General features: G+C 43.7%; 1 protein-coding gene across 1 annotated transcript in view; it reads right to left on the bottom strand.

Annotated features, from left to right (window-relative positions):
* LOC136610275 (complement C3-like) overlaps positions 1-14,669 on the bottom strand; it is a 133,505-nt gene that overhangs the window by 36,162 nt on the left and 82,674 nt on the right. Inside the window, exons 23-27 of the mRNA XM_066589507.1 lie at positions 5,607-5,693; positions 5,316-5,519; positions 5,134-5,209; positions 4,890-5,049; positions 1,930-2,028 (exon numbers count right to left, since the gene is read on the bottom strand). Of these exons, the coding sequence (XP_066445604.1) occupies positions 1,930-2,028; positions 4,890-5,049; positions 5,134-5,209; positions 5,316-5,519; positions 5,607-5,693 (626 nt within the window). The remainder of the gene's footprint in view (positions 1-1,929; positions 2,029-4,889; positions 5,050-5,133; positions 5,210-5,315; positions 5,520-5,606; positions 5,694-14,669) is intronic.

Genomic DNA, 14,669 nt, shown 5'->3' with positions numbered 1-14,669 from the left:
AAAAGCCGCAGATGGGCAGGGTAATTTAAAATCTCCACGCACCTGGCTACTTAATGTAGCCAAGAGCCTAGAGATTTCATGGGTTGCCATGGTGTGCTTTTCCCAGTCACGTGATCGCTGTTATCCAATGGATAACGGCGATCAAGTAAAAGTAAAAAAAAAGCTACATTTTCACCTCCCGTCACGTATCGGATCCGTGAGGGGAGGTGAAATTACTTAAATTAGGCCACCGGCGATGTCCCCTAACGAGATCCTTATCCGCAGACCTTTCCCCAGTTTTGGCGCATGCGCCCTTTGCCAAAATGGCGGACACAAGCGCAGAAGCTGGGGAGGGCAAGAGGAAATTTAAAATCTCCTTGCTCCTGGCTACTAAAGGTAGCCAAGAGCTTGGAGATGTCATGGGGGGCCGCGGTGAGCGTCTCCGGTCACATGATCGCCATTATCCAGTGGATAATGGCAATCACATAAAAGTTAAAAGACAGTTAAAGTTTGACGCTCCGTTCAGTTTGGGCCCCGTTGTGCATCCAGACAGAAGATTAGGGCCACAATGGATATGTTTCTGAACACGGGACAAATGGGGGTATACATTTTGGCGTGAAAGTCTTTATTCCTATGTATGCTGTACAAAAAAAACTTTTTAAAATGAGATAATTGCCAAAAAAAACAAAAATCGTAATTTTTTTCTTCTGCTTTGCTTGGATTCATTTAAAAACGGTGTAGTTAAAATACGCAGTATACCGCTAGATAAATGCGTTAAGGGGTATAGCTTTTAAAACTGGGTCATTTGTGGGGGTTCTCTATCGTTTTGGCCACTCGGCTCTACAAGTGGGCAATGGGGCCTAAATCACCTTCAAGCAAAATGTCTGTTCTGAAAACCACCCGCTGCTCCTTTCGGTTAGGGCCTCATGCATACGGACAGAAGATTAGGGCTACAATGGGTATGTTTCTGAACACGGGACAAATGGAGGTATGCATTTTGAGGTGTAAATCCTCATTTTCATGTGCACTATAGAAAAAAATCCTGTGTTTAAAATGACGTATTTGCAAAAATATGAAATTTTATTTTTTCTCCTCTAAATTGCAATAATTCCTGAAAAGAAACTGTGGGGTCAAAATACTCCTGACCCCCTCAGTGAATACACTAAGGGGTGTAGTTTTTAAAATGGGGTCATTTGTGGGGTTATCTATAATTCTGACACCCATTAGCCTTTGCAATCTTGGCTTGGTGCCGGAAAATAAAGTGTTCCTCAAAATGTTGATAATTAATGTTAAATTTGTACGTCTTCTAAATGGTTAAAAAAACTAAAGTTTTTCAAACATGCATGTAGAATAAAGTGAACAGATGGAAATATATATCTAAGCAAAAATTTGTACAGTATGTTTGCACATATTTGAGGTATTACAGATGAAAATGTGAAAAAAATGACAATTTTTTTTTCAAAATTTTCCCAATATTGGCACTTTTAATAAATATACACAAATTCTATCGGTCTATTTTTACCACCTAAATGAAATACAACATGTGGCGAAAAAACACTGTCAGAATCACTTGGATATGCAAAACCTTTACGGAGTTATGATATGTTAAGTGACATGTCAGATTTGCAAAATTTAGCTCCGTCACTGAGGCGCAAACAAACTTCGTCACTAAGGGGTTAATGGCTAACAAAAATACATGATGTTACAGCAAGCAAGCTTTCGGGGACAGCTTGCTTGCTGTAACATCATGCATTTTTTGTTAGGTATTAAAAGGTATCATATCTACAAGATTACTTGGTTTCTCTCACTGAGAACAATCATACTTTACTGTTTGTGCAAAACATAATTTCTACAACTCCCAACAGAATACATTGCCCAGTGAGTGATACTTGTTAGCTCGGTTCATATGGATTATATATAGATTACCAGTTCTTTCTACCGGTCACTTACATCTATGAAATTGGTACAATATTTCTGACTCTCCAGTAGACTAATAACAACAAAAGCTGTCATGGCAACATCAGGATCTGACGAACCCGCAAGACCACCCTGAGTGACAAAGAGGAAAAAAATGTGTTAATAGAGAACAGTGGTTGGCAATAGGGTATTTCTTATGATTGCTGCTTGGCTGTCATGTCATCAATGTCAGGACATGGTTCAGCTGAGTCCTAGTGGAGGAATTCTAGAATGGCAACTGTTGGGCAAATAACATTTTGGGAGGTGTAGAGCTCAACGGGTCTGGCCAGAATCTAAATTTTCATTTTGTGCCTGTAGATTTACTTCAAGGCCTCTTCCACACGGGCGATTATCTCATACAATTTTCTCTCTTTTTTTCCTTTGTAGACCATGTTTACCTAATACAGCTTTTTTTTCTGTTGCATCGCACTGCATGAAAACACGGTTTTCACATAGTGCGAAGCAAATTTTACAGTAGAAAATTCTACTGTAAAGCCCTGAAATAAGCCCTGGCTGCAGTGAAAAAAAACCCAAAACATCACCTAAGAAACTCTGTCATCTCCGGCGCTGTGATCTTCTATCTTCTCTTCACCTGTGGTGCATCTTCTGCCAGCACTTCCTGGATTGCAGGATCAAAATCCCCACCTCCAGGGGGAGCTGGCTGTGATTGGTTCACGAGCTCTGTGGATCAGCCAAGCACAGCCAGCACTCAATTAACAAATCACAGCCATTTAATGATGACAGAGCTTCTTATATGATGTATTATTTTTTAAAATGTTTACTGCAGCTAGGGCTTATTTTCAGGGTAGGGCTTATATTTCAAGCTCCCCTCTAAAATTTTGGGGATTTCACATTGACAGGCTATCCGTAGCCAGCTGAACATTTACAGCACTGTGCCAGTTACTGCGGTTGAGTTTTTAATTAGAGCTATGTAGCCCATGCTTCAAAAATGAAACCAGTGAGGAAGAATGCAGAACATCACTCAGACACCGGCTGCATAACTGAACCTTGCTGTTTACTTCTGGGGAATTTCTTAAAATGGTAAAACTTTTGGTGGTTTGTACACTGACTACTTGTTGAGGCAACTCAAAGTACTAAATCTGGTTAATCTTTGTAGGTCAGCTCAGGAAAGTCTTCTATAGTCAGTTGGCCCTTTATTCTGTTCCTTACACCAAATATTTCATGTCCGCAAAGTCTGCTAAGGGTCACCTGTGCATCACATCAGAATTCTGCACCGTTTGGCCTAGCTGGGGTTTACTATCCTCGCTCTGTAGTAAGCGGCCCTCCAGTATCTCCTGCTGAGTCTCCATACCATTACACTAGAACATGCCTATTACACCCGATATGTGCCCCTTGACTCTACTCCCGTAAGCTGTGGGGTGCCTTACTCACTTTCCCTTCCCAAACTGCCAACACAAGAGACAGTAAATAGAAATATAAATATAACCCCATAAGGATGTGGCCTTTTTATATTTTTAATTTTCGCTTTTTTTTTCCCCCTCACTTTTAAAAAACTTATTTATCCAACAAGGTAGCTGTCTGACAGCTCTTTTTTTTTTGCAAGAAGAGTTGTATTTTTCAATGGTACTGTGTAATGTACCATATAATGTACTTAAAGGGGTTGTCCCGAGAAAGCAAGTGGGGTTAAGTACTTCTGTATGGCCATATTAATGCACTTTGTAATATACATCGTGCATTAATTATGAGCCATACAGAAGTTATTCACTTACCTGCTCCATTGCTGGCGTCCCCGTCTCCATGGTGCCGTCTATTTTCAGCGTCTAATCTCCTGATTAGACGCGCTTGCGCAGAAGGGTCTTCTCCCTTCTCTTGGGTCTCGGCACGAGCGGCATTCTGGCTCCGCCCCCTTCTACGCGTCATCGCGTAGCTCCACCCAGTCACGTGTGCCGATTCCAGCCAATCAGGAGGCTGGAATCGGCAATGGACCGCACAGAGCCCACGGTGCACCATGGGAGAAGACCCGCGGTGCATCGTGGGTGAAGATCCCGGCGGCCATCTCGGTAAGGTAAGTAAGAAGTCGCCGCAGAGCGGGGATTCGGGTACGTACTAAACTTTTTTTTTTTTTCACCCATCCCTTGTGTTTGTCCCGAACGGGGGGCCTATTGAAAAAAAAAAAAAGCCGTTTCGGCGCGGGACAACCCCTTTAACTTTGAAAAAATTCTAAGTAGAGAGAAATGGGAAAAAAAAGTGCAATCCATCTTTGTGGATAGGGTTGGGGAGGGGGGGTCTTGTTTCTATGGTGTACACACTGCAGCAAAATTGACATAACTTTATTTTATGAGTCATTACAATTCCTACGATACCAAGTTTCTATTGCCTTCACAGGGAATTTATGAAGGCACGGAACAGGCATGGCTTGATGAGAAAACTGTAATGGCAGCTCTGCGGGCTTTTAGAAGCCCCTGGCTACCAATGCAACGTAATGGCACCCCATGATCTTATTGCCGATTTAGGATTGCCGATAAGGGCACTTAAAGGATTAACAGGCATGATCAGTGGCTCCTGATCCCTCTCCAAACAAACCCGAACCTCCATGACATAACCGTATACCATAGAGCGTTAAGGGGTTAATGTGGAACTCTTAAAACTTTACATTCTGATCAGTGAAAGGAGACAGTGAGGTCTATCCAAAGATATAGCATGGAAAATCCCATAAACTGCCTTGTTTTTCTACATTAAAAAGTTTAGTTGTCTAACTATCTTCTGAATTTACAAAATCCACCTCAGAATCTAAGATACAGAAATAGCCTAACATGCAGGGACAGAAATATATCTATGTCTGACTAATCCACGAATCAAACTTGTATGGTATACAGTATCTAGAGGATATGCGCTCAATGTCCCTTATTGTAAAACCCCTTAAGTCCTACTCACCCTAACCATCCGGTATAACCTGTGTGTGGATGCATTGAGATCTTACCTAGAGCACTTACCTTCATATATTGGCCACTAATAGGAATGTTCTCATTGAACATCCCATCTGGCTTCTGCCTCATTGAGATCAACCACTTGACGGAATCACACAGAATATTATCCTCTATGTTTATCACATTCTTAGCTATAGCAAAGACTTTGACGACATAAGCGGTGAGCCTAAAGATAAGAAAATGATTACAGAAAATGGAAAAAGTCTGCAGTATAATATAAGCGAGACCTAAAGAGAGAAGTCATAGCTACCAGGTGCCGGAGTTCGATCCAGAGAAAGATCCAAAAGATCCATCCTTTTTACGATAACTGCGTGAATTGACATAACCTATTGGGGAAGTGAGGACAGAGTATGTTATGGAATGGATGCTGCGGTAGATACAACATGAAGATCGGCCTCCTAGAAGTGACCCCAGGAAACGGCATAATGTCACCTGTGTTGATATTCTGAATGGCCTCATCCCTGCGATTCACTCCTATTCGGTGCCACTGGTTAGTTTTGTCAAGATAATGTGTACCAATGAGAACCCGAGTCAACTTTTTCATGTTTTGTTCTACACAGCCGGATGGTACAACAATAAGATGGCTTAGACTAGCACCATCTATGGCATCTTCAAGAAATTGTGCAATTGGAATTCCTAAGGAAAGACGATGGAAACAGTCACTTGTTCGGACACCATCTGACTTTTAGTACCCACAATGCTGGTAATTTCTCGGCGCCTCACCTTGTACATTGATGATAATTGTAGGTGGGGAGTCTGGAACAAGGTTCTTGTTGGAAAGAGCCGGCACCCTCACTACATGTTCTCCACCTGAAAGAAAGGCATATGAAAGCAAAGAATGACCATGACAATGCAGCGGGTCACTTCTGTTGGAAATTAGGGGTGACGTGATCCCAATGGAATGACCACCCAACATCAGTTCACAGCATCATTAATGGTCTTACAACTGAAGTCTTTCCAGAAAAGTTATGATGCCTATGGGGGTAGAGAGAGGACCAACTCCATATTAAACGGATGTGCACATTGAAGGTTCCCCAGATTTTGAGACTGATTAGGGGAGTCTAAAAGATAATTATACTATACACTGATACATTACAACAAACCCATTACTTGTGCAAATATAACATGGCAGTGCTGTGACAAATCACTTAAAGGGGTTCTCCAGGACCTTTACTATTGATGACCAATCCTCAGCGAGTTGGAGAGGTGGGTATGAACTGGTTTATTATATTTCAGTTTAGGAACATGATTGTAGAAGAAAAATTTGGACAAATACAAAATGTCAGACAACTTCTTTAAATTGCCCACATAAAACTACTACCTGCACTAGTTCTGGTGTCTGCTGCTACCTAGTGACTACTTTATAATTCATCTACTAGAATGGAACTACAAAGACTTAACATTTCACAGCCCTACCTTATCCTCTCCCAGAGGAGACTTCTGTAAATATATGTGCCCTCTCTACTTCACCTAACAGGTAGGGTTTGGATTATTATTGCTGTACTTGGAGCACTTGCTCCAGGCCCCACTCTCCAGTAAAGCTTTAGTATTTTGCCATTTAGTAATGATTTGTGCAAAAATTTGTGCCACAAAGTCGCATCAATTTACACAAAATAATGTACACAAGTTTCATGTAAACTGCAGGAAAAAAAGTGGTGTTTTTGTTGCAATTTTTCACAAATCTGCAATCTAAATGAGTACAGGACCTTTGTGACATCAGTCACGTGATTAAGGTCCTTAAGGCCCCCTTTCCATTGGCGTTGCGGTATCTCTTGGCGGATCTCGGCCATGGGAGCAGGAGCCGCAGACGGTTCTCCGCAGGTCAGCCTAATCTGATAGATAAGCTGACCGCGGAGAATCAGGGCAATTCACAGCATGCTGCGAATTGCCCGCCGCGAGCGGAGAATCGCAATGGTTCTCCGCTCGTGGACAGGGGGCCAGCGCTTTACATAGCAACGCTATGGAAAGCTTCAGACAGCGTGATTCGCCGGCGGTAAACCGACGGCAAAATCACGTCCGTGGGCAGGGGGCCTTACCAAATCCAGACAACTTCTCCACCTTCCCCCACTCCTGCCTCTATGTAGTGATGTACAGCAGCCTCTGTGGGGAGTGAGAGAGGGGGAGAATGCCTGCAGGTGTCTTAGCGGGTGTCCTCTCTTCTGGATGTTACAACATTTGGGCTTCTCCACTACTGTGATCTGTCAATTTATGCTGCACGTGTTCAGTGTGGATTCCTCCTCTTAAAATCGGGAGGGGGTGAAATTCACGCAACTGGTGCAGATTTGCTGTAGATTATATAATCCACTATGTAAGAACATACCGTAGCTGATTTGTTGCTTATTTTGTCACAGGTTTTGTTGCAGATCTGTTGCTGATTTTACTCCTTCACACCGTGTATGTCTATTCCATTTAAGCCTGAGGAAGAACCTTGGGTAGGTTTGAAAGCTCGCAGTAACATAACGTATTTGTGTTACTCATTAAATCTACAGGATTACTTGGTTTCTCTTATTGAGAACAATCACATTTTGCTGTACTGGCTAACACAGTGTCAACATTTTTTCAGTGCACCGTGCGCTGGAGGAAACTGTGCTAAGACCAGTGTGGGAAATGATGGTTAGTAAATTTTCCTAACAGCTGATACCAGGTCAGTTACCTTCAAGTTCTTTCCATCGCTGTCTGTGTTTTTAGGTGGATAGAGAAGTGCTGTCCTTGGTACTATTATATCGAGCGGTACTGGTGTATCTTGTCTCCACCGGAACTATGGGTGGAGACAACGGTTTATCCCGCTGGAGTAAAATGAAACACCCACTGCTGCCGATTGGCTAACTGACATTCCTCCTCATACGCAAGGTTAGATCTGTAGAGAAGTGCTCAGCTGATCGGCTGTTTCCTTCACTGCTCAAAGCAGTTTGCAGGCTCTATACAAAGTCTTTTGAGACCTACACTCCTTAAAATGACTGCCGAACGGACACAACGCTGAGATGAGCAATTCTGCCCATTCATTGTAGTGATGAGTGATGGGGTCTCAGCACCCCGGCCCCTAGCAATCAAAACTTTGACATTTCACTATTACATGTAAGTAGTTTTAAAATGCAAATAAGGAAGATGGAATAATACCTCTGCAGCACCTCCTACTGGATGGTAACATTCCTACAAATCAATGCTTTAACCCTTTATACATATTTGTAGAGCCATGATTGGGAATTAAAAAACAAGCCAGAATCCAGACACAGACAGCTGTTTGGGGATTTTTGCCCCTCATTAGTGTGCAGTAGATTTCTCGCTTGGCTGGTGAGAGGCCTGTGATGTGGGTCGGGAGAGGTATGATCCTTAGGGAGAGCACCCAGAAGGTGATTGAGGAGTCTTATAAAGCCATCCATGCTCCAAAGAACTGGCAACGATTTCTGGTGTGTACTTTCAGCCCTTCAGGTGGTGTACAGCTTACAAAGTCACAAAGTTTGTGTGCAAGTGGGGCTTGCTCCAAATTATGCAATTTTTTTTTTCAACCAAAAGTGTTAAGAAATCTCCCCCATGGGCCTTATTTATGAAAACTGTCTTTGTTCCTAAAAGCAACCAATCACAGTGCAGCTTTCATTTTACTACCTCAGTTTAAGAAGTTACAGATGAGCACTGATTGGTTGCTGTGGACAGGGAAAAAAAGTGTTACAGATTTATGAGACTGACTGCAATAGATATATGGCAGCATAGATGGTAGAAGAAATTATTTCAAACCTTTTATTGTTCCAAATTTAAAAAGGGGCCGGCTGGTCCTTTTAAATATGGAACAGTAAAGGTTTGAAATTATTTCTTCTACCATCTATGCTGCCGTATATCCATCACTATTGCATTTATCTTGGGGCTTTTTTGGTTCATTTTCCCCATTCACAGCTTTGCATTTTTTCCTCCCCACCTTGATTGGATTTAAATGGATAAGTGAGTGCTGCTGGACTCCACATCTACAGATTGAAACCTTATGAGACTGACTGCACACAGAATGTCTTTTTTACTTGTAACATTAATATAGATGCAAATTTGGCTCCTAAATTTTCAGATTACAAGGCAAAAGTATCCAGATTAGTTTTTTTTGGAGACCTGAGAGGTCTATGCTCTGAATTTACTTCCATATCTTAAATTTGAGGTCTAATCAGGGATCAGAATTAGGCCTCTTTCACACGGGCTACAAAATCTCGCTACAAAACGCATGTATGTGAAGCCTATGGTTTCCAATGGGTTCTTTCACATGAGTGATGTTTTGTAGCCTGAAAGAACCAATTGGAAACCATGTAGTGGTGATTTTGTAGCCCGTGTGAAAGAGGTCTAAATGTTGTTGTTTGTCTGAGATTCTTTATACCTGAAGTGTAGTATTTTGGGAAATTGGGCAGCACAGTAGGTAGGGTCAAATGTTGGGTGGGGGGTTGTGTTGCTATAGGGCCATGGCAGTGAACCTACGGCACGCAGAGCCTTCTCTGCTGGTATGCGGGCGATGGCTGCTCACCATGATAGTGATTACCAACCAAGTTGCCGTGGCTGCCCGGACAGTAATCACGCAGCGGCACTAATCCCAGTGCACACTCAGATGTCAATGTGCATCCAGGATCCTCCTCACCTTAATCGCCTCCTTTAGTTCCGCAGGAGAAGAGAAGGGAGGAAACGCTGTGGGCTCACACACTGATGTCAGTATGTGGCCCTGCAGCAGCACCGAGCAGAGGAGGTGCGGCGCTGACTTCAAGGAGGAGGTAAGTATATGGGTTGGGGGCGTGGGTTAATATTACTACTGGGGCTACTGTGGGGAATCCTATTACTACTGGGGATACTGAGGGGAATATTAATACTAATAGGGGCTACTGTGGGGTTATTACTGGGGCATCTGAGGAGGATAATATTACTACTGGGGATACTGTGGGATTAATATTGCTACTACGGGGGTTGTTACTGAGGCTACTGTGGGGTTGTTATTACTCTGGCTACTGCGGGGTTAATATTCCTGGGGCTACTGTGGGGTCCGTATTATAACTGAGTCGGTTATTATTATTATTGCAGCTACTGTGAAGTTAATACTACTACTGAGGAGGCTATTATTGTTACTGCATCTAATGTTGGGTTAATTTTACTACTGGGACTACTTTGGGGTTAATATTGCTACTGAGAGGATTATTATTACTGGGGCGACTGTGGGGTTATTATTGGTACTGGGAGGGTTATTACTGGGGCTAATGTTGGGTTAATACTACTAGGGCTACTATGGGGTTAATACTGCTACTAAGGGGGTTATTATTATTACTGGGGCTACTCCTACTGAGGGCCAATATAGGAGACAGTATTACTACTGGGGCTACTGTGGGGGTTAATATTACTACTGAGGGGGGGGGGGGGTATATTACTACTGGGGCTACTGTGGGGGATACTACTACTGGGGCTACTGTGGGGGATAATATTACTACTGGGGCTACTGTGGGGGATAATACTACTGGGGCTACTGTAGAGGAGAATATTACTACTGCGGCTACTGTGGGGAATAATAGTACTACTGGGGCTACTGTGGGGGATAATATTACTATTGGGGCTACTGTGGGGGATAATATTACTACTGGGGCTACTGTGGGGAATAATAGTACTACTGGGGCTACTGTGGGGGATAATATTACTACTGAGTCTACTGTGAGGTTGTTATTACTGGGGCTACTGAGGAGGTTAATATTACTAGGGCTACTGTGGGGTTATTACTGGGGCTACTGAGGGGGTTAGTATTACTACTGGAGCTACTGCGGGATTAATGCTACTGCAAGGGGTTGTTACTGGGGCTACTGGGGGGTTATTATTACTCTGGCTACTGCTGGGTTAATATTACTACTGAGGTGGTTGTTATTGCTGCAGCTACTATGGGGTTAATATTGCTACTGAGGGGGGTTATCACTGTGACTATTGTGGGGGATAATATTACTACTGGGGCTACTGTGGGGAATAATAGTACTACCGGGGCTACTGTGGGGGATAATATTACTACTGAGTCTACTGTGAGGTTGTTATTACTGGGGCTACTAAGGAGGTTAATATTATTACTAGGGCTACTGTGGGGTTATTACTGGGGCTACTGAGGGGGTTAGTATTACTACTGTGGCTACTGTGGGATTAATGCTAATGCAGGAGTTGTTACTGAGGCTACCGTGGGGTTATTATTACTCTAGCTACTGCTGGGTTAACATTACTACTGAGGTGGAGGTGGTTATTATTACTGCAGCTACTGTGGGGTTAATATTGCTACTGAGGGGGTTATCACTGGGGCTACTGTGGGGTTAATATTGCTACTGAGGGGGGTTATTATAATTACTGGGGCTACTGTGGGGTTAATGCTACTGAGGAGGTTATTACTGGGGCTACTGTGGGGTTAATATTACTGAGGCTACTGTGGGGTTAATATTGCTACTGAAGGGGTCATTACTGGGGCTACTGTGGGGTTAATATTGCTACTGAGGGTGTCATTACTAGGGCTACTGTGGGGTTAATATTGCTACTGAGGGCCTAAATAGAGGACACTTACTACTGAGGCCACTGTGGGGAAGTCACTATTACTACTGAAGCCATTGGGGGGAGTCACTAATACTACTGAAGCCACTGTCCGGGAGTCACTATTTCTACTGAAGCCACTATGGGGGAAGTCACTATTACTACTGAAGCCACTGTGGGGGTCACTATAACCGCAGGAGCCACTGTGGGGGTCACTATTACTACTGGAGCCAGTGTGAGCGACATTTACTACTGGGACTAATATAGGGGATACTATTACTAGTGGTATTGATATAGGGGACACTATTACTATAGAGGCCACTCTGCGCGTGGCAACATATCTCAAGCTGACTTAGGGTATGTTAACACATGGTGGAAATGCTGCAGAATATCCTCCGTAGAACTTCCGTGACAAACTCTGCAGCATTTCCGCATTAAAAAAAGTCAAAATCTGCACTATTCTTACGGATTTTGACAGAAAAATCAGTTGCGTATCCGCAGCTGATTTCATATTATGCGGTGCTCCCCTCACCTCGAAGGCTTCCCGCAGTCAGTGCTACCCCGCTTCCGGTCTCTGCTGCCTGGTCAGGTGATGCTGGTCAGTTGAGGCCACTACAGGCCACTGAGAACCGGAAGCCGAGGTGCACTGACAGCGGGTAGCCTACGGAGGAAGTGAGAGGAGCGCCACATAGTATAAAACCAGCTGTGGGTACGCAACTGATTTCCAGTCAAAATCCGCACCAATGGTACTACAGAGCTCCATCTAGTAAAAAAAAACAGGACATTCCTCCCTGTCTATTTTGAAGCTGCCCTATCCTTTTTATAATGACTGAGGTAAAAAAAAAAAATCATACGTCGTGATAAGCCCCGCTCCCTGAAGTGTCACCCCTTTGCTATAAATAAGTGGGTTTTGAGTTGCAGTTTGGGCACTCAGTCTCTAAAAGGTTCGCCTTCACTGCTATAGGATGTAGTGATGGCTGCAGATGTGAAGGGCCCAGGATATCTTGGCAGCAGACCTTGAAGGCAGAGACATGGTAATAAACATCAGCATTAGGTATGGATAAGATAGATCAAGTGCTGGAGAAAGAAGCAGCGTGTAGCAGGTTAATAATGGTGTTTTATGGTGCAAGATTCGGGTGTGAGAGAAGAGTCACTTAGCGTTTCAAGCTTTATGTTGTTAGTCATATAGCTTAAAGTGTGTAAGCAATGCCTCTATCTTTCTTTGGAGTTAATAGAGGACAAGTGACGGGTAAGTAAAAGCGATAACAGTGCAACGTCCATATATAGCTGTACTCTGGGTGACATCATATACAGCATAAATATGCTGTATATCCGAGTTACTTCTTCATAAATTAAGTGTTCCATATCTTAAAGACCCTTAATCTGGCACTGCTAATGGGGTCTTCTTGCTCTTTCCTCTAGAACTGTATCTTTTTTCATAACTTACATTTGACCGCAGCTGTATATTTATGACGGAAGTAGCTTGTATCCATGCAAAAAGTGGCAGCATACATGGTGTAATATAAAATCACCAATCCTTTATTGACTCCATGTAGAGAAGAGACAACGTTTCAACCCTTACGGGTCTTTGTCGAGTCTTGAAGTAGCTTGCCCATGACAGAGTGACCCGACTCTTTAAATGGGTCCACAACTCACCAACTATATGATCTCAAATAATCTCTTAGTTGACAAAACATTGAAAATGGACAAGTGAGGGAAACCCATCTATTACACCCCACCAGTAACACCTGAAGCTGGAAGCACTGCACAGTATTTTGGTTCAACAACTTCTATAGATCCTAATAATGCTTCGCAACTGACAGAAGCTGCCACTTCCCCGCCCTCCTCTAACAGCCCACAACTTACTCTGGCCCAGTCACCTGCTACAGGCACCGCCAATATGGATTTGGACGAGGAATAGGATATAAAAGTTCACTTGAGATATTAAACAATACGAATCTTGATTAGAAGCTCAATATATCACAGAAGGGCAGAGAAGAACCAATTGATACACTAGAATTCATCAAAGGTCCTTTTAAACCAGCATTTCCCCAGATGAAATCGTGCAGCATGCTGGGATATTTTATCTGGGATTATATGCCAGATCTGCACCAGAGGCTCCCAATGTAGAGTCCAGTGCAGATGTGAACAAAGCATTAGTAATACCAAATTGCTTTAGTTTGCGGTTCCTATCTATGGGGGTAATTGTCCAGTTTGCCACCATTATAGTCAGTGGGGTCTGTTGGGTGCCGTTCTTCTAGGGTTGCCACCTTTGTCATGGAAAAATACCGTCCATGGCAAAAAAGGGTGCGTGTCGGGGCGTGGCTTACCACAGCATTTTTCTCCTCCTTTATCTCCTGGATCCCGTCCATTGTTTGTGCGCATGTGCGGGATCCCATCCAGCGTGTTCTTGCAAGTAGATGACATTTAGTGTGAATCACACGCCCTCTACTCGCGAGAACACGCTGCAGACGCTCGCATCCCATGCAATCTACACATTTATAATTATATACATGAGATAGCCAGGTTACCCCAGCATGGTCCATATTATGTATAACGTATACCACCTAAACATACAAGATTACATGCAGTACATGGTAAATACCTCGTATTGCATGTACTGCTCCTCCGCTCTCCTCCTCGGGTCCCGACACTGTCACTGCAGTGCCGGCCAGACATCCATCCTGACCCACACATATCGCACACACACACAACTTCACTACATCCATCCTGACCCCCAGACATCGCACACACACAACTCCGCTACATCCATCCTGCCCCCCACACACATCACTCACACAGCTTCGCTACATTCATCCTGACCCCCACGCATCACGCACACAACTCCACTACATCCATCCTGATCCCTAAACACCCCACACACAGCTTTGCTACATCCATACTGACCCCCAGACATCTCACACACACAACTCCGCTACATCCATCCTGACCTCCACACACACCACGCTAACAGCTTTGCTACATTCATCCTGACTTCCACACATCACACACACAACTCCACTACATCCATCCTGATCCCCAGACATCGCACATGCAGCTTCGCTACATCCATCCTGACCCCCACACATATCACACACACACAGCTCCACTAAATCCACTCTGACCCTCACATACATCGGACACACAGCTTTGCTACATTTAGCCTGACCCCCACACAACACACATCACAACTCCACTACATCCATCCTGATCCCCAGACATCGCGCACACAGCTCCGCTCCATCCATACTGACCCCAGATATCACACACACAGCTCTGCTA

This window comes from Eleutherodactylus coqui, chromosome 2 (assembly GCF_035609145.1).
Source record: "Eleutherodactylus coqui strain aEleCoq1 chromosome 2, aEleCoq1.hap1, whole genome shotgun sequence".
In the NCBI taxonomy this organism is placed as follows: Eukaryota; Metazoa; Chordata; class Amphibia; order Anura; family Eleutherodactylidae; genus Eleutherodactylus; species Eleutherodactylus coqui.
The sequence above is the reverse complement of the archived record's forward strand: the minus strand, read 5'-3'. Positions and strand labels throughout refer to the sequence as shown.